The sequence below is a fragment of the Alligator mississippiensis genome, chromosome 4 (genome assembly GCF_030867095.1).
Source record: "Alligator mississippiensis isolate rAllMis1 chromosome 4, rAllMis1, whole genome shotgun sequence".
Lineage (NCBI taxonomy): Eukaryota > Metazoa > Chordata > Crocodylia > Alligatoridae > Alligator > Alligator mississippiensis.
In genome coordinates, this window is record NC_081827.1 from 102,912,985 (window position 1) to 102,934,306 (window position 21,322).

Genomic DNA, 21,322 nt, shown 5'->3' on the forward strand with positions numbered 1-21,322 from the left:
AGCTTTTCTGGACAGTAATCAATTCCATTCAGCTTTCTTCAGCTCACTCCAGGCAGCTTTGACATCTGTACACATGCAGCATCTTGACACACATTTCAAATCTGATCAGCTCTCAACCACCAGGTCCTTGACACTTACCAGCTTGTGTACACGCAACAACTTTTCAACTGCAGTAGCAAAGAGACTCAGAGCTGACATCTGCAGTTGTATGGATTTGATATCATCACCCACAGAGTGGAATAGAGGCATCATAGAACCTGCATCCTATTGTGATGTTACGTGGTATATGATGATGGGAAATCCCTGCAGGGAAGGGGAGCCAGTCCTAAAAACAGAAATTTAGCTCATGATCACTGACCATGATTCAAGTCAAACCCCAAGGTGAGGATTTGGGGTACACAGGCAGGAGACAGGATGCCAGTCACAAAGGAAATTATCCTGGTTATAGGAATAGCATAGAAAATGCTTAAAAGATTTAATTGACAGGTATTTTTCTTCTCATTTTCCAGTGTCTCTGTTTTTCTGGTTTTACCCTTACAGCAAGTCATCAGCAGATCAACAAAACCCATTCCATGCCCATCTGATGAAATGGCATACTAGAATCCTTTAAAACTCTTTAGCAGGCATTTAGATTTCCTTCAGTCCCTTGTTTGTATAATATTTATCTGCTTCCCCTGAGATAAGATTCAAACTAGGCTTTCAGGAGGCTCAATGCCCTCTGCTGCAGCTAAATGCAGTCAAATGAAACAAGTCAAATTCTTTTCAAAGGAGGCAGTTTTCAAGATTCATTTATACTGAGGACATCTACAAATTTAAGTTTGTTTCAGATCCCAGCAGAAATGGATAAAGTTTCCTTTGGTTTCTGTACAATATGCGTCTCTTATTGCATGATATAGAAGCATGTAATCTGAGCGTTAAAACAGACACTTACATGGACCAGAGACCAAAGACAATGACAAAAAGCAGTGTTACCTAACAATAACTCTTAAAGCAATACCTTTGCTCTAAGTGATCTCCCAGGATCATACCATACATTAATAACTCTGTGTTATGATTGAAGGTGTTTCTTACTAGAAAGAGGATCTTTCTTCTTTACAAATATGTTCCTCTTTCCCAGAATTTGAATTTACGTCCCCACAAGGTTCTCTGAAAGCTTTATTGTTTCAGTAGCAATGTCCAGGGCAGAAATGTGTAAAGTCTTCCATATAAGAAGTACATATGAACTAGTTTTACAGCCTAGAACTGCAGCAGCCATTCCTAGCTCAGCAACTAGCAGTATGCGAATGATATCATGCCATCACGTAATTACTTTAATGGGTGAGCAGAACCTCCATAACTCCTCTGTTGGAAATAGTCCCAGGGGAGATACTTTGAAAAAAAATCCCTTTAGAAGCCATAAGGATAAAATAGAATACAACGCATTCATTTTAAATCCAAAATATCACCTCCATAAAATAAAATCATTCCAGCAAGCCACTTCTAGCTTTTCCTTACTTTCTTCCTTAGGGCCTCATTTGTATTACTTTGTCAGAATAACATAAAATAGTCTTAGTGGAAATGAGAATCAGATCCTTTATAGCTGTAGTAGAGTTAAATCTAGGCCAGCAAAGGAGGAGTCATCTCAAAGTAATGGCTGAATACCTGCTGGCACTTGGACTTAAAGGAATGAAGCTTAGTGCAGCACATCTAAGGGCAGTCAAATTCTCATGAAGCAATAGGAAGTGAAATTGGCTGATACATGTTAGAGTCAGTCTGTTTTGGAACAAGGTCAAAGGCCTTCCCATGCCTACTATGGTTAAGACACAAGTTCTTGTAGCCAACAAAATACAAAGGAATGATGTTGCTATCATCACATTTTTACCTCCCTATCCTAAATAACATAGTACTCATTTGAGTCAACAAGGGGTGCCTTTAGCACAAGTTTGGGATGAACCTTGAACTCATCACTCTGGAGTCATAAGGAGACATCTTAACCATCCTATCATTATATACCTTAATTTGGGACAAAAAGATGGTTAAGGGACCCCGAAATTCATGAAGAGATTCACTAACATTAGATAGTAAATATTTATCATTAGTTGGTACAGTCGTAGGGAAATCACAGATCATGGCTTTTATTCTCATCTTTTTTTATCTATTGCTTTCATCAACTACATCCATAACTAGTTTATGACAATGTACATGCAGCGTTGCATCACAAAGTAGAACAATATACTAACATAGCTGCTAGTATACTGTTCATGTAGTAATATTGTATGGGATACATAAAACCATGGAAGTAGTATTTGTAATTATGTATAGAATATACTGTAAGGCCTTCTCAAAAATGAGGTAAAAAGAGATGTATTTATTGGTTTGGCTTTTGGTTTCTGGTTTTCAGTTTTCCTGAAGTGGGAAGTATATCCTTGTGCAATATAAAACTGATGGATAGAACAAAACTACTTGCTGACAACAGGATCTGTTTCCCCTTTTTTCCCCATACTAGGTGATTCACTGGAACTCGCCAAAGAAGCTACGAGTGAAAAATAAGCATGTGGAATTTTTCCGTAACCTTTATTTGACATTCCTGGAGTATGATGGAAATCTTCTGAGGCGAGAACTCTTTGGCTGCCCTAGTGAGGCTGACATCAATAGCGAAAATGTAAGTGGGATGTGTGGGGCTTGATGTTGAGAAGATAGTTTCTTTTTAGCACACAGCCAGTGTGAAAGATTACAAAGTTGCTTGTATGCAGGAGATAACTGGCTTGGGACTTAGGAGATGTGCTTTCAGTTACAAGCTCTGCCATGGATGTACTGTATGACCTTTAACAAATGACTTCATCTCTCTTTGCTTCAGTTTCCCATCTGTGAAATAGGGTTAATAATCCTACCTTTTTTCTACCCTTGTCTGCCTTACCTAGGGTAGGATTTCCAAAAGTTCACACGTTGAAAATCAGTGGGATTTGTCCTCCAAAAAAATAAAAAAGCCTCACCCTTAAGCCAGCAGTTCGGTGCCACTCTCATTAGACTTGGGCACCCCTCAGAAAACACCAGCTGTTGGTTTTCACTCTTGACTACAGAAAAAGAATAGAGCAATGCTTCTGTTGCACAGAACTCAGGAAGACCACAGCAGGTCAAAATATTTTTAACACCATGAATTCCAATTTGAACACTCAGGTTTTCTTGTGAATTCTGTTTGCACATCTAACAGCGCTAACATTGCATGGTACCTCACAGCATCCTTGAAAGGGTCTCAAGGCACCCCAAGGTGGCAAAGCACCCTGGTTGAGAATCATTGCCTTAACTAAATCAGAAGCAGGGATTCTCTCTCTCAGTGTATTTGTACAGCACAGTGGGGCCCTGAGCTTATCCCTTAGGTGATACTGCAATACAAATACTGAAGAAAAAATGAAAATATCAAGATTGCTGCCTTTGGAAGTTATATCTGTCTTTTCCACATATGCTGGAAGATATGAAATAAGTTAGCACTTGAATGTAAATCTGTTTTGTGAGATTGAGTAGTTTCCTTCTTTAGTAGCTGTGTGCAGCTCCCCCGCACCCTCCCAGCAAAGTGCAGCAGCAGTGTTATGAACAGCAATGTAAAATTTGTAATCAGAATCTGTCAGAAGTGATCCTTTGAATATTGTTAAAATCAATGACATTTTTTACAGGTGTATGTGTGTGTCTGTGTAGCTCACTGGAAGGGGGGCGGGGGGGTGGGGTGGGGTGGGTCAGGTCAGGAGGTCTGCACACCTGCCAATGGCTTCCGCCCTGCCTTCAGCACCTTTGATGTTAAGTTTGCTTTTACAGGAGGAGTCTCCACGGGTCTATGGCTGTCTTGTGAGGCAAGCAGACCAGTCCATCTGCCCCATCATACCTAGGCATCCTTTTCCACTCGTGCTACAGCTCCTTTAAGGAGATGCTTTTGTGAGTTGCCATGTCCTTGTTGGGGTCATGCTTGACACAGCCTGACCCCCATTTGCCCTGTGGGTCTGCCCTCTGGCTGGGTCTTTTTTTCAAGCCTCAGCTTTCAGGGACTTTGCCATTCCTTACTAACAGTTCCCCCTGCTGGGGAATGACTCCACTGTCACAATCCCTGTCCCTCTCCCACGAGGGGTAAACTTCAGGCACTTACTGCCCAGAGCGCTCTCCAGTGCCCCTGTCTTTGGGCTCCTCTGTCCCCTCACAGCTACTACCTGACCCTCCAGTTGCTGACAGAAATATAGGGCACCTATACATGTGCAGCAAGTCTGCTCAGCACGTCAGAACAGACTCTATTAATCAAGTCTGCTGGAGCATGGTAATTACCGTGCTCCTGCAGACTCTAGCATCTCGTGTATCAGCTGAAAAATGGCAGCAGGGAACACTTTAACTAAAGCTCGTTTTATGAGCTTTAGTTAAATCACCCCCACTGCCATTTTTCAGTGTGGAGACGCTGATACACGAGGCACTCCAGGCATTTTAATAAAAGTGGCTCCACTCTAATTAAAGCCCCCCCGAGCACCTATATAAACACCCATAAATGCAGCCTGCCAGCTATGAAAATGAAATTGCTTTAACCCCAGGATATTACTTTCTCCTTCAGCTATGAGTTTCCCTGACTGTGTCTTTTTCGCTTGCTAGTCCTCCTTTGGTGCCAAGCAGCTTGTCTCCCACTGCTGCCCTGCACTGGAGCTCCTTCCACTGCAGCCTGAAGTCAGACTTCTCCTTCCCCCCTGCTCACAGGAATGAGCTTATATGACTCAGCACACTTCTTCCAGCCTCCTGAATGGCCTTTCTATCCCAGGTCTGGTGTCATCAATAAGCTCATTATCTGCTGGACCCTCGGCCATTTAACTTGCTGTTGGTGTCCTAGTAACAGGGGCAGGGGTTCCCTGTTGCAGTCTGTACATGTAATATCAATCTTAAAAATGTTAGGGGAAACATTTACCTATAGATATTTTAAATTCTTCTCTGCAGTGCAGCCTCTAGAGATTTCTAAACCAAATAACAATTTCAGCTACTTAATTGAAAAGAGAGAAACCAAAATTAGTAGCCTTTTATAGTACTTGTAAGGAGAAAAAGGAAAAGTGGATTGTCTATGAAAGTCAGTAAAGCCAAAATAGTACCATATATACATAACAAATCAAGAGATAAGAGTAGTGTATAGAATTTGTAAGGTTGGGAATTGTTCCCATTGCCTCCATGGATAAGTTGATTAAAGGGTATGCCCTCCCTAGTTTTTCAATGCATGTATTTGATATCCCAAGGTGCAGTTCCTTTCTCACCCACTTTAGCAAAGGATTGGGAATCAAACTAATTGCAAGAAATTGGCTAGACATAAATAAGGGAAGGACACACTGGAATTCAGGAGAGAGAAATCAGAAAAGGCAAAAATAGATGGGGGGAGGATACAACCAAAAGAAAATCCTCTGCAAGAAAAGGGAATCTCTTAGAGAATTAAATGAATTGAAATGCATTGAAAGGCCACTGAAAGGTAGAACACAGATGTGTAGGGTAAAGGGGAAAAACAAAGAAACATGGTTTTTTTTTTTGTATATACAGCTTGTCTTATACAAGATCTTGAATGTGTAATTTAATCTAAAGCAATTTTATAAAAGTCCGATTGCTTGGCAAAACAGGCATGTACATTATGTGCGCGTAGCAATATCAAACGTAGGACTCAAAGAATACATGCAAACCAGTATGTCATTATCCCAGCATGATTCACGCTTCCTTGTCATGTTTTATTACTTAAATAGGGATGGTAGATGGAATTATGCTGAGATGATGCTACTTCTAGTGGGTTAGAAGACTGTGCAGTCACATGGTTGTTGCTGCGCTGTGTAATATCTTGGTAAACAGTTTCATTCCAGAACTCACAGTGTTGGGGTGGAATACAGAGAAACTGCATATTTTCAGTACTGAAACTGGCTATTCAAAAAGCTTAAATTGGCAGATTTGACAGAGCTTGTAGCTAGCATAAAGACACTGGATATGACACTGGATGTGATAAAGCAGATTTATTTGCCATGACGCGTCTCACATGGAAACTTAATTCATTCTTTCTATCGTGAATTTAACAAAAAAAATTTCAAAAAAGCACCAAAGAGAAACACAGTAATACATTGGTGCATTAACAGAAATGCTGTCATAGGTGACTATGCAAAGGACAACCAAAATTAATGACACACACACACACACGTGTGTGTGTGTGTGTGTGTGTGCGCGCACCCATCTGGTCTCCAGTAGGCTTTCACTTGCTTCCCTGGCATGTGCACCTGAAATCGATCGTGACATGGGCATCCGCCCTCCCTGAGTGAACCCACGGTCTCCCCGGGAAAAGCCCTGAGACTCATCTGCCACGACTTTGATGGTAATTTCAGTGGTGAGCTTCCCCTCAATGGGCTCACTTGGACGGACTGTGGCCCTCAGTGGGTCTCTGTGGGGCTCTGCCTCCCCTACACCCCATCCATACTCCAGCCTTCATGATGACTGCTGCCATTCTCTGGCTCACCTTCCGGTGTTGACATCTTCCACTTGTCGAGACACTCTGGACTGCCCGATGGATCTCTGTCTGGGTCCAGTCTTTGATCGTCGTCCGCCACCGCTTCTCTCTCTCTTGGAGCGTTGTCCTTGCCCCAGCCTTTACTTCAGGGCCTTTTGAGGTGCCCCTGTGCTGGCTTCAGAGCCTCTCGGGGCTCATCCTTATCACAGGGGCATACAAGGGCCCCTTTGTAACCAGGTTGACGAGAGGAAAATAATAATAAAAAAAAAGGACAAGAAAGAAACAAAAACCCCAAGGCTTTCACCCTCAGTCCAGGGCAGTGTCTGGTCTGCCCCTTTTTCTCACGGTCTTCGGCTTTCCCTGACATATTCCTCTGCTCTCGCCTCTGCTAGAGGCTCCCCCTGGTATACCTGCTTGGGATCCCTTGGCGTCCACCGCGGGGAAGTGCCTCCCGAGTCCTTCCCCTGCAGCGCTTCCTCTTGTGTCTCCCTTGGCACCGGCTTTTATCTTTGCCGGGCAGCCTCCAGGGATGACGTCACCGGCTCGAGCCAGCTCGAGCCAGAAGTAGGCACGGCTCACAAACCGCGCGGTCATTTGGAGCGCGTGCATCATGTCTGCTCCTCCAGCACCTGGAACAGGTAAGTTTGCCCTGGTCTCAGGACTTTTTATGTTGGGGTGTGCTGTCCTGTACCCCATCCTGCTACGGTGGGGGGAAGACCCCCTTCTCCCAGTGCTTATCTCCCCGGGACTATATATGTGTGTGTGTGTGTGTGTGTGTGTGTGTGTAAAGAATTAAGAACCAGTAACAATGGAAGCTCTTAAAGTAAGTGTTCGAAGACAGGACATTGCTACTTGTAGGTGGCCACTGATTTAAGTTTCACTGTAAATACAGCTGTGCAGTTTTTATTGTAGAGCCCAGGGCCCAGATCCTGTTTAACCTCTAAGACAAGTAACTGCTACTGAAAGGGCAGTTACACATCTAAAATGTTAAATGTGATCCTGTTCCACCCCATGCACCACGACACGAACTTACAGCTCCCATTTCACAGTAAAGTGTCGTACTCACAATGTAGAGCTAGGGAAATCCTCCATCCTTCGTACTGAAAATCGGCTACTGTTTCAAGGGGAGTACAAGAGATATTGGAGCCAGAAGGAGAGAATACAAGATGAAGCCTGACTTTGTAGCCCAGTAAAAAGTGCGCTCCCCTAGTTGGGAGGAAGTAGGCCCTCGATCATGCTCTCTGCTTCCAATGTTGTTTTTGCATTTTCTTACGAGAACATTTAATGCAAAATGTATAGACAACTTTCTTTGCTGTGGCACTTGGATTCCCTGTAATTATAACAGGTTAGAATGGAAACCATTATGCAGACTTAAGTTACAGTGACTCACTCTCTCTGCCACCCCCTGAATATAGTATACATATTTTATGTGTATTAAGTTAGTCAAGTATACTAAACCCAAGAGCCATGGTTCACAAAGGCATTGCATAATCCTCTGATGAGACATGTAATTTCCAGTAGTTTCTCTCAACATCTCTGTTTTACAAAAAATATGTTAATAGATTGATACAGCTGCAAAGGAAACCAGTTAAAAGTTAGGAAATGCTGTCATATATAACATTTTGTTGGTCTAATAAAAGATATCATCTCTACTATAAGTCCTGATTGTCATATATAGATACACACACACCCCCCAGCTGGCCAGACTTCCTACACCTGAGAAGCAGGGTAGCGAGTGCTTGAATAGCTCTGCTTTATTCAAGATTAGAGGGAACTAGTTGAGCATTAATTAACTGAGCTCGTTATGTGATCATTTGCAAGAGCAGTGGCTTGTGCCTGTTGCTCATAACCTGGCTGTGTGAGAATCAACCTCTTAAGTCTCATTCCAGGATGCAAGCCATTACAGTGCCATAATTTAATATTTGTAATAGCGTTGTATTTAAGATGTAACATGTAATTAAGAAAATCTCATTTGTAATGCAGATAACTGTAAAATGCATAATGAAATTCAGTAGTTTGTACTATTGGCCTATTCTCAATTACACTAACAGCTCTTTATACTCCTCTGGTGCTATTAAGACGGTCTTAAAGCATATTACATTTATTCTTGTTCTAAAGCCCCTTTACATTGCCAGAATGGTGTAAAATGGCCTTAGTTTATATGATAACCAGCTCTTATTGCTTTCTTTATCTATTTTACTATGTATGTGCAGCTAGATGGACACATATTTTTCATTGCTATTTTAATGTTAATTTAAAAACACATTAGACCTGGCCCTGAAGATAAAGAGGCCAAATGTGGCCTTTGGATCCTTTGTAATCTTCAGGTAAACACTAGTACCAATTTAGCTGCACCAAACCACAAGGTCATCATGAGTCTGGAGTTTCAAACAGGGCTGTGCAAATAAATAATTTTTTTTCAGGTCAGCTGCCAAATCAAAAGCAAAATAAAACAAAAATTGAAATTTGAGTTAAATTGACCCAAAATATTTTATTTTCAGAAACCAGCAAACTGAAAAAAAAATTGTTTCTGATCAAATAAAATGTTCCCTTTAACCTAAATTAGAATATCATGTTCCAGGTAGTTGAGGTTTATAGAGGGGACTGGCCACTTTTTCCTTGCACTACTTAGTATCATCAGTTTTGTTCCTTTCATGTGGACTTCAGGATGAACATGCTGTTCTGAACTGATTTGTGACATATCACCTCTTTAGGCCTTTCTTGCAGTTTGTGGGTAAAATGTTAATAGTTTGAGCCAAAGTCTGTTGGAAATGCCTCCATTGACTTTAGTTGGCTTTGGATGAGGTCTTCAATCGCACCGTCCTAATTGCTTCATGCTCTTTCCTATTTTTCTTTTCCCCTACAGCTTTCTCCCAGGCCCCCTCCCCACCCCAGCAAAATTTCAGGGAAACCCATGAAGGCAAAGCCTACAATAATCTCTTATTTATGAGTTTTGTACTGGCTTGTAATGTTTATGTCCAGTGTTTCATTTTAAAGAACCCTTCTGTAAAGCCCCAAACATTGCAGCACTATCTTTGGTGTACTAGCCTGCCTATATAGTTAAGGCTGCAGGACAGGATATAATTTCCACTCTAATCCTCAATTTGGCACACAAACACATACACTCAACCTTTTAACTTTCTCATAAAAGCTCTTTTTGGTAGACAATTTCTTGTGAGGAGATCCTGCCAAGTAAGATTTTTTTTTTCTTTTTAATCTTGAAGCTCAATCACACAGCTCATATTTATGGGTCTTGAGGCCTGATCCAAAGCCCAATGAGATCAATGGGTAGTCTCTCAAAAGAAAAGGAAAAAAAAAAAAGAACCTGGGATTTCTTCAAAGATTTTTTCGCCCTTCAGAACAACACCAAAAAAAAATCACTATAAAAAAATTCTGACCAGCCCTTACTGAGAATTTCTAGTGGTAGTAGTATTTAGATCCCCCGTTATCCAGAGGGACTCAGAGTTGCTTATATTGACTACCAACCTTGAACCATTTGTGCTGAAATTTCCATGTTGCACATCTGCTGCAGCCTGATTTTTTCCCCTTTCTTAACTTCTCTCTATATAAAATGTTAGCCAAAATGGTTCAGCCATTTTCTAAGAAAAAGACTAGGGAAAGACTAGTTGTTTTGGCTCACTGCTGGTCCACGTGGTGAAGAACTGCTGCACACTGCTGCTATCTATTACTCTTTTAGCTCAAGTAGTAGAGATCTATATAATTGATCTAAAGGATCCAACCCTGCTGATAAACCACATGAATCTCAATATGATGCCACATACAGGAATGTCTATGTTTTTCTATTTGCTCTTTTGGTAATGTAGAAAAGTAACACAGAGAAATACTATTTTACAAGAACATTTTGAAGGTTGCAAAATCAAGCCCTTAGAGGTAAGAAATACTAGAATGAAACCTTCTCTTGTCTCATAATACATATACATAACTTCTTTTTTCCCTTGTACTAAACCCTTTTCTCCTTTGCTGCATAGGATGCCTACCATAAGGATAAACAATATAGAAAATGTTTCTATTCTTTATATGGCCCCTGCCTCATATATTGCAGACGCTGGAAAGTGTGCAGTGGATGAGGCATGGACTTGCAGGGGAAGAAAATCAGTCGGTTGGGTAAGGCAGTTGAATGTTTCCCTGGAAATTGTTTTCTATCTCTGTTCACATAAATGGCATCTTTACACATGCTCCAGGATAAGGGGGGTGCTTTTATTAGAACAGCTTTCAGGACCTGCTCTAATTAAAGCGCACACAGCGTCTTGTGTATTCAGCATCTTGTGCTTCAAAATGTCGGCTGGAGCACTTTAACTAAAGCTCATTCAATGAGTTTTAGTTAAAGTGCCCCCATCACCATATTAAAGTGCAGGGACACTGAATACATGAGATGCCTAGGCTGCTGGATCTTGCGAATTATGTAATAATATATGTAATAAAATGTGTAATTACAGCATATTGGAGCAGGTGTCCTGCAAGTCTACAGGCACCAAAAATTCCTAAGTAACAATGGGCTAGTTCCTGAAACCAGGAACATCACGCATGGTCACTGATTGTGTATTCTTCATTTGCTGTGTGTCTGACTTGAGACTGCGATCTGACTTGCAGAACTGCTGAACACATACGCACAGTTAGGTTAGTGACAGACACTACACATAAACTGGTTTAAGTAATCAGAAACTGGTTTAAAACCATAACAGAACCTAAGTTCAGTACACATAAACCAGTTTCAAAATAGCTGAAACTGGTTTAAGATAAACCTGGTTGAATGTAGTATCAGACTTAAGTGATTTGGGTCAAACCAGTTTATGCACTGTCTGTCCGGGACCCCTTCCTAGTTCAAATTAAACCAGAGTCCACCAGCATCCCAGATGCTTTGCAGCCCTGGGCTGGGCTGGGCTGGCCTGGGCTAAACTCTGTGCTCTCTGCTCCAGAGAATACGCTGGCCCTGCCCCTCTCCTCCTTGGCCAGAGCTCCAGAGGAGACTGCAGGCACAGCAGAGTCTGCCTGGCTCCCCTTGCTGCTCAAGTGGGGATTCCCCCCTCCCTCCTTCCCTCCCATCTCCCACAGCATGGACCCCATCCCCACAGGCCCTATCCAGCAAGTGGTATCCTACATAATGCTGGGAGGTGTCTGTGTGTGTGTATCTCCAATTTTACTGGGACAGGACAAAGGCAGACAGGACGGTGTCCGCTTAGGGCTTTTTGGAGCTAATCAACAGGTCAGCTGGTAATGTCTCTCCTTGGAAAAAGATGTTTAAGAAGAGCTTGAACTAATGAGAGAGGCTTTTGTTTTGCTGACGGACTGATGAACACTCTGGGTTTTATCAGCCCCCCTGCTGGTTTGCAGCCCTGTCAGGTTTGCAGGCAGGGAGAGGGAGATTGAAAAGCTCAGTATCATCAACAGATGCATTCACTGCACAGACCCACTTTGCCTCAGAGTGCTAGCCCAGGGCTAGGATCTGGCAACACTCCTGCTCCTTGAGCAGCCAGCAAGGGAGAAGCCTGGGATGGTGCAGGCAGAGTGGGTGTTTAAAGCACTCCCTAATCAAAGCATCCTGCCATGTCCCTCCTCCCACCCCCCCGCTCAGCACTGTGGAAGTCAGTGGCGACACATAGTGGGTGCACGGGTGACAGGCAGCACTCCCCGCTTATGCGATGGGCAAGGGGGCAGGCAGGAGCATTGGTGCCCCCCCTGCAAGTGCCAGCCGGGGAGTGGGGGTGCCGGATGAAGCACCACTGGCCCTTCTGGGAGCACCACTCGTGCTTCCTGGTCAGCACAATCAGCCACGGGGGACCCCGTCCCCTGGTCACTGACTGGCCGCTGGGGAGGGGCACCAGTTGTCCATGATGGAAGGGAAGGGGGAGCTGCTCTAGTACCCCCCAGCTTCTAGCCTGAGACACTGCAGGCATGTGCCTGCATTTCTGGAATGAAAAGGGAATGTCTATCCACCTCCAAATTGGTTCAAGCTTTGCAGGTTAGAGTAACCTGCAAAGATTTAATCAATTTAGGCTTAGGCCTTTTGACTGTCTGTCCCTAGCCTGTCTGTCCCTAGCCTCAGTGGGAGCTGAGCTTTGAAAATATGAAGTGGTAGATAATGCCACATAAACTGAGAAATCAGGTCCTAGATATCTCAGACTGGGCACTGTAAATTAATGGAGAGTTTTGGTCTTAAGCATACTGTGCCTCAGCTCCTCATCTGTAAATTGGGAATAATAATACTATCCCTTTATTTCACAGAGAAATTGTAAAGATTAATTAATGTTTGTGAAGGCTTCAAATGCTATAATAGGGAATGCCATGTAGAAGTCCATGAGGAAATTAGTAACCCCATCTTCAGAGCAGGGTTGAACTGTGCATAGTAAATAAGGCCTGAGGCCACTTGTTAAACAGTGAGGAGAAATGAAATGCTGACACGCTGCTCTTCCAGTGCGCATCAACTATCCTGTGTACTGAATGAGGCATGAGTCGGGGGGGGGAAGGCATGCAATCATTTAATTAAAGACCGTGTATCATCATACAAATGCACAAAGGGATCGTAGAAGGTTGCACAGACAACCTGAATCCTGTTATTTCCTAAGTTTTGAGTGTTTGACTTTGCAACCTTAATAATGTTCTTTTAATGTAGTTTTTATGTATGTGTAATTATTGCTTGTGTTGCAGCAATGTCTAGAGGCCCTATTCCCATTGTATTTGGCACTGTACAAATATGTAATAAAAAAATGCTTCTTGTCCTGAAGGGTAACAGTCAGAGAAAAGAGACAACAGATGGTTTACAATAAACAATTGTACGGGAGGGGGAGCACAAGGTAACAATGAGGCAATTATAAACTGCATGATAAGCAGCAATCACAGCGTGGTGGATTCATAGCTATATATTCCTATCCTGACTTGGTTCCAGACAGTACCTTCACCCTTCTGCAGAGGGAGAGCTGATTAAAGAGTTTTCAAATCTGCTGTGATTCATATAAGATGACACAGTGACAAAAATGCTGGTGCCCTCTATGCCCAAGTGCTCCCAGGAATGGAGCTAGTGTTGCCAGAAGCACAAACTAGCTATAGAAGAAGAGGCATTTCTGGTGGGAATGCAGTACAAGAGCCTGCAGGCTTTGTCTGTTCTTATGGACTCTCCCACCAGAAGCTTCCCCACAGTGGTCATCCATTGCTAGTGGTACCAGAGCACGTTCATGTCAGCTCCATGTGGCTGTACATAGCAGCTGTGCTGCCAGGGCACAAAGTGTGCCCTGGGAAGGCATCAGCTGCTGAAGGGATCACAGCAGCTAATAGAAGGTATTGGGTGTATCTGCACATGCTCTCTGCCAGCTGCTGGGCAATGGCAGAAGCCTTCCTTCAGACAAAGAGGTGGCATAACTCAGCAGGCAGAAAGAAGGGGTTTTGTTGCTACAGAGGAGCTGTGAGAATTTGAAGTTCTACCAGCAGAACTACGTAGAATAGACCAGGTTGCATAGAAGGTGTTTCTGGCTGGGAATGGGAGGGGTCCCTGTCTGTGTGTGCAAGAAGATGACAACTGGAAACACTGACTGCTTATATAGGAGAATGTGTCCTGCCACTGCTGCTCAGTGACCTACTTCACTCACAGAATGCCAAATTTGACCCCTAGCGGGAGAGAAATAAAAATTTAATTGTTGTAGTATTAGACTGTCTTTATTCCCAATCAGTGGAAAGCCAGAATTCTTCATGTACAAGCCCCTTTAAGTGTTTGTATCATCACTTATTTTGTTTGTGCCACATTAGAGACAACAGCTAATTTATGTATGAGATTGACTGCTGGTATGACCTGGTGCAGTGTCATAAAAGTCAGTGATACCAGCATGTCGGACTAAAGTGCGGATATAGTTTATCTCCTCTTTCCAACAGAAGAACTGAGCTGCCTTTGCAGAATGAACCTTAAGTGTTCATGTGTTGCAGAAAGGATGGCCCAGCAGCTAGGGTTTTAACCAGGGACTTTCTGGGTGTCTGTACACGTGTCGGGAGGTTGCTCCAATGCTCTGCAATTACAGAGCATCAGAGCAGACTCAATTAATTGAGTCTGCTGGAGCATGCTAATAACATGCTCCAGCCAGCCTCCACATCTTGTGTAGCAGCTTCCCCACACTTCAAGGTGGCAGCAGGGGCGCTTTAACTAAAGCTCGTTCCATGAGCTTTAGATAAAGCACCCCCACCACCATTTTGAAGTGCAAGGGCACTGATACATGAAACACTCCATGTGCTTTAATTAAAGCGGTTCTCAGAGCTGCTCTAATTAAAGCACCTTCCCTTCTACCCCCAGAGCACATGTATAGTCTGATTCAATAGGTATTTCTAGTGTAAATGGTGATGAAATATTTGATTTTTAAATATCACCAGTCCTGAATAGAATACGGATAGATCTGGAATCACTATTATGGTATGGACAGATGAAAATGTTATACTGAATTAAAAGGCAGGATGGACTTACTGTAAGTCAGCTGTTCCATGGTAACTGTTTCATGTGTCTGCCCCATATTGCAATAAGTGAAAGCTAAATAAACCAGGACTTCCTCTAACTGAAACAGTGTGAAGTTATTGTGGTTTAGCTTCTCCTTAACACAGGATAGAAGAAGGCATACAATCAGTTACCCTGGAGCAGCTGGTGTGTAGTAAATCATCCCTCCCACTCCCCTATTTTATTTCTATGTAATGTATTGGTTTGTTCATTCCTTCATTTGGAGTTCAGTCTCACAGATTTTGAAAGGAAAATTCTCTGGCATGTCTGTTAAAACAAGACAAATCTTTGAAGCTGCTCAGGAATCTGAAATGTTAGAAACAGCCTCAGAAAGATGGATTCATGGGCAGAGTGTGGGCTGGCAGTGAAAGATGCCTGATACATGCCATTTATTACATAGCTGTGCCATTTATCACATGGAGAGCAAGCACCACCTCTTCCCAGAGGAATATCTTCTGTAGGCAACTAGATCTGGTAAGTTATGGGGAATTATGGTACAATTCAGTGAGCTGCTTAAAAGTTATTGCCCAGGCTGTTTGTGCCTGTCAATCCAGCCATGCCTCAAAGGCCACTTTCCCTGAGCTGAAGTCAGCTCCTATGCCGCAGATGGCTGCTAAGAGAAGTAATTTAGCAAATACATTTAATTTTCAGATAGCTGTCTCCTTGTTTTGGATCTCTCATCTCACATTCATTTCACTTGCTGCCATTTTCATTTCTGAGACATTTAGCATTCAGGAACTAATGAAAGCACTTGCTGCCTTTGCTACAGTATTTTCCCAGATACTAGTGGTTGTAAAAAGAATTAAGCTTTTAAACTATAAGAATCTTCCCTGGGATGGTATTTCCCTCATGGTCAGTGCTAAATAGCCTTAGAGAAGATTTTGAATGGAGAGAGATTCTCATGCTAACCAGATATGTCCCATTACTAAATACATGCTGTCACTCTAAGGGTAAGGTGCCTGTGCTATATTAAGATTATTGTTATCAGTATAATGGAGGTGTTCATAATAGAGATGCCACCTTTTTTATGAAAAGGAGCAGAGATTAGGATCCTCTTTTTGAATGTGCACTGTGTTTAAGTGAGTGGCTGTTTGCATAGATCTGTCAGCATTCTTATTATAACCCCTTCTTTTCATGGATGTATAACATGGGAGCAAACTTTAAACCAGGCTATACATTTTCAGCTTATAAATACTGGATACACACAGTACACATATACTAGATAAGACTATATCATTGGAGAAATACTATGTGATCATGTAGCTAAATATAATATAAGCTAACTTGCAGTGCTAGAAAATGATGTACGTAAACCTCTGACTGACCATTTCCTAGCCTTTGTTTATTTAACTCTGCTTCTTTAATATTCTCTATCCATTGCCCTTATTTGTGCATACATGTGCATGCTTGCAGTATGCATGAAATATATGTATGTAGATAATAAAAGAATAGACAGAGAAATGCTCTTCAACATAAACCAGATAACTATCATTAACACAATAGATAGATATGTCCAGGTCCTTCTGGAAAAAGAAGGTAACCATAGCTCCCATTTTAGCAACAGAAGATGGAGGAACAGAGAGATTCAGAGCACACAGTCTAAGATCACGCTCAAGACTGACTGGGCTGAGAATTTTGATCCAAGTGTTTAGTACCCTCATTTAGCTTCTTAACCACAAGGCATGAGCTCTTAGGGCCAGGTCCTAGTCCATGTGTTAGGCATCTAAGTAAGACTTAGGCACTTGAATCCAGTACTTTTTCATCTTGTTTCACTCCTTGAAGCCCCATGTCTACTTCTACAGTGTGCCTTTACCTTAGCCATAAGAAAAAGCATGGAAAGCAGTGAGGAGAAAGAAGATCCACCCACCTTTTGTTCTGACAGTTTTTCAGAGACTTAAATAGAGCTGAATTGGCTCTTATTTAAAACCCTAATAGGTGGGAAATAATCTGGCCCATAACATCTGAGAGTTTAGGCTTGGTTTAAATGTTTTAAACTGACAGGTAGGGCGCACATTGCCTTGCATGTCCTCAATTTTAATTTCCTATTAGAAGTGAAAAGTTGGAGAAGTTTCTAGGGTTTCCCATGCCCGTCCCCCACTTTCTACAAGGGCCTTTGGACAGCTTTGAGAGCAACAGCACCAAGTTTGTTAAGCATTGACATATTAATATCAGGAGTCATAAGTTATACGGAAAGAAAGGACAGAGACTCATCTAGGGCTGTGTGCTAATTTTGCCTGTGGCTTCTTCATTTTCAATTTTGATTTTGTTGCCACTTGTACCAACAAAGTCTTGGGGAGCCCGGGGAAGTGTGTGTGTGTGTAAAACCTCCACCTGAAAAAGTGAATGACATCAAGATGATGAAGTGAACTTGGGTCCACAAAAGCTTTTGCTTTCTACATATCTCTTATTTAGTTAATCTATAAAGTGTGTGTCTACCTTCTCTTCAGAGGTATCAAGAGCCATCAACAAAACAATGAGACTTCTAATATACAAAGTGATGACAAATGCACAAAATGAATGGGCCAAAAATAAGAGAGATTTTCCCCCTATAATCTTTTTCTGCTGTATTGGTATTGGTAGCACGTGTAATGGTAGTGTTGAGCCCCAGCTCAAGTCTGGGATCGTGCCCGGTATGCAAAGGCCAATAAAGATACCAGGGGTGAAAGTACAAAGAAGGTTTATTGCTAGCAATAAAAGGTGCGAGCGGAATATTTCACGTAACAAGCACACCAGATCACTATTTCTAAGCAACTTTTATACAGGAGTTTTCAAGCCTTCGCAAGCGTACTTGTTTGATGATTGGTTATAAGTGAGTGACGCAAGAAGTTCTTTACTGAGCATGTCTCTGTGTTTTAGCCATGTATCTCATTTACATACATGTGTGTTTCATTAGCATACTTTTTCCCCACCTAGGGGTGTGATTTTTAGTATTTTAATGAGCCCTTTAACCCAGTACTGTTTCTTCTTTTGTTTTCAAGCCCCCTTTATCCGAGACTGTCTCCTCCTTATCATTGCAGATGGGCATTTTTCACATAGCATTCTCTTCTTCTTATCATCTCCGAGTAGAGGTTTCTAGGTCCCTCCTTACACTAGCAGTCCTAAAATTTCCAGATGTAGGTATGAGTTCCAAGCAGACAGAGGCCCCTTCCAAATGTATTTTAAGATATTGTAGTTAAGTTATAGGCTGCCATTTTTGCCAATGGTCAGAACCAGTAGTATAACTAGGGGGCAGTAGCCCTAGATACCATTTTAGAGGAGGCACCAGAATAATGAAGTGACCATGTTGGGGACACCATGCCACAGCCAGCAGCCAGGGTCTGGTAAGGTTCTCCAGAAACCCCCTCCTACTACTCCTCTTAGGCATTTCTGCCCATGGCACAGAAATTGCTACTTACTTACCCCACTGGTCTGGACTTCCAGTTCTGTGTCCAAATGATATATTCAGTAGATTATACCCCCTTCCCATACATTTCTTTGCCAGCTTTTGCCCTTGGTACTTGTCAAAGAAAATTAATGTTTGTGATGGGATATTAACACAACAACCTTTGAGAAACTCATTTTCTTTGCTCATTAATTTAGCACTGGAGAACTCCAGTGTGGTTGGTACCAATAACAGTAATTTCTCTTTAGAAACAAAACATGTTACTTGAATATATTAGATCAGAGATAAATATGATTGGTTAACAAGTTTTTGGAGCATTTCTAAACATGAGATACTTTTACAGGCCTTTTGTGCATCAAGTCGTTGTAGGCTCTGAATTTCAGCCTCATAACAGGTGGAGCTGTATGCTTTGGCTCTGATCAGGAGTCCCATTGACTTTAATGGGATAATTCATGTGCTTAAGGGTTTTGCTGGATCAGTGCCACAATATTCAGCATGATATAGATTGAGCCCAATATGAGAGACATTTCACTACACCGGGTCAGATATCATTGCATTCTGAGTCATGTGTTGCCCTGTAATTACAAGATATACGTAGTCTTAAAGCAGATGGCTTGTTAACTAGATTGTAACCATATTAGGGGCCAAATTATGGCAGGATCTGTATTGGGATCTGTAAAGAAGTCCTTTTCATCCCCTTCATTCGAGATATTAAAGCTAGGAAATGTGAGGGAAAATCTCTACGACTGTCTAGAAGGGCCACATCTAAATGGAGCATGAACAAAGATATGACCATACCCTATGTTTTGTGGAGTGCAGTAGGAAGAGGAGTGTGCAGCTTTCCAATGGGTGTAGCAAGTGCAGTTGTTCGCTACCCTCTTCACCAGCATCCACTGATGGCTTTAGGATTTCCACAGTCAGAATGTTGGAGCCTGTACAATGCACTTTCTCTGCGATGCACCACAGTAGTTGAAACCATCATTTAACCCAAAATGTTATTCTGTAACCCTTAATTCTTTATATCCTTTTAGTTTGCAACCGGAAGGTAATCTAATAATCATGCAGCTGTGCAATTGCAAACTTATAGCCTGGCCATTTGTTTAAAAAAAAAAAAAAAAAAAAAAGGAAACTGGTAAGGTATTGAGAAGAAATAGGAAATGCTTTGCAGTTGTTTTAACCATCAAAGTGTCCATCTGGTTGATAGCTTGGATAAGGGAATCCTAATGTCTCTGTAGAGGAAAGAAAAGCAAAACAAATTAAAATATTCCATTCAATCATTTGCCACGAGTTTTATTTTTAATTCAAAGATGACTTTGATATGCTTGCTTTGGGAAGATGAAGTAAAGAAACCTCAGCTAAATAGCTGTTTGTAAAGCAGACTGAACGAAACTCCAGCAAAACCTAGAAGATGTCAAACTGACCTTGTCTTCCTTCAGTGGCAGTTTTAGCTGAGTAAATACTGGAAGGGCTGGATCATAGTCTTTCTGAAAGTAATCTCTTTTAAGAGATATTTTGAGAGCTCAGTACTTTGGCAGAATGAAGGATTCATGGCCTGGTCCAAAGCCAGCTGAAATCAAAGGGCATCTTTGCATTACTCAAAAAAAGACTGAAGAGTAATATCTGAAAAGAGGCCAGTATTTATTCCATGAAGTAGCCAAAAGAAACATTTCAGCTGTATGTTTTATCACTGATGGTCAACAGTTGTTTACAACTGAGAGCAGTGTTGTGCTGCTGCTACAATGTCAGCACAGACAACGTCCACATTTATTTTCTTTTAAGTCTGCTTTGCATAAATAGTGAATTTTAAAAAATATATATTTTTAACAGTTCAACCACTGCTTTAGTTGCATCAAGCCTGGAACTCCCAAATTCATCCTCTGTTGTTTTCTAAATGAAATACGCACTATCTATGTTTTGTATGCTGTTTGTTTGCAGCTCCAGAAACAGCTTTCCGAGCTTGACGAGGATGATATGTGCTATGAATTTCGTCGAGAACGCTTCACTGTTCATCGCACTCATTTGTATTTTCTGCACTATGAGTATGAACATGCCTCAGAGGACACTGATGTAACACTGGTGGCTCAGCTCTCAATGGACAGGTAGGGAAAGTCCTTTTGTTTATAAGGAAGTGGGAAACAAAAAATCTATTACAAACCCCAAGAAGCTTCCCAGAGCTCTAGTCATGCCTTGTAACAGGAGGAGGAAGACTGTATTTTCATAACAGTTAAAATATGAGACCAATACCCTAGCTCTATCTTGATTTAGGAGCAACACAGGTAGGTTAATGCAAGCTTCCCCCGTTCATCTCTGCTAGTAGTGAGGAGAACTGGCAGAGCCCTGTGAGAAGATCAAGGCTGGAATAGCAGGGGTTGTAGCAAGAGAGGGATGGTAGGGTACTATTTATTTACTATGCCTGATAACTGTAGAAATTAAGAGAATTGTTTGATGGATGTTAGCAAAGAACAGGAGCTGACAAAAAAAGTGAGCACAATATTGTCCTGTAGGAAAATGTGATATCATCTCTGGAAAAGTTGTTTCATTGAATTATATGATTTGTGAAAATCAAAATTGAATATTTTTATTTGCATTTGATATTTTGAAACGAAACCTTAATTTTGAAACATCAATTTGAAACAAGAGCATGTTGTTTTGAGATGTCATGCCATTTCTATAGAACTAGTAGTTTTCTGTTTAAAAATTCCAATTTGAAACGTTCATCCATTTCCATTTGAAATGGAAAATGATTTCAAACTACTGACATTTCCCTTGGGACAATAATTTCATTTCTTGACCATTTCTAGGTAACATATGTCTCATTCCAGGAGTTGCGATTAGTTGCCCCTTTCAGAAACTTAAAAAATAATAGTTAAGTCTTCGGCAGCATCTAAGCCAAAATCAGCCACCTTCTTAATACTTCAGATCAATCAGTCTCCATTTTCCTGCAGCTGATTAGTGCAAATCTAAACTAAGCCACACGCTTGCCGAT

General features: G+C 41.7%; 1 protein-coding gene across 2 annotated transcripts in view; it reads left to right on the plus strand.

Moving 5' to 3' along the window:
- LARGE1 (LARGE xylosyl- and glucuronyltransferase 1) overlaps positions 1-21,322 on the plus strand; it is a 424,798-nt gene that overhangs the window by 368,365 nt on the left and 35,111 nt on the right. For both annotated transcript variants that reach the window (XM_059726428.1, XM_014608235.3), the window contains exons 10-11: positions 2,486-2,641; positions 20,272-20,435. In XM_059726428.1, coding sequence (XP_059582411.1) covers positions 2,486-2,641; positions 20,272-20,435 — 320 coding nt within the window. The remainder of the gene's footprint in view (positions 1-2,485; positions 2,642-20,271; positions 20,436-21,322) is intronic.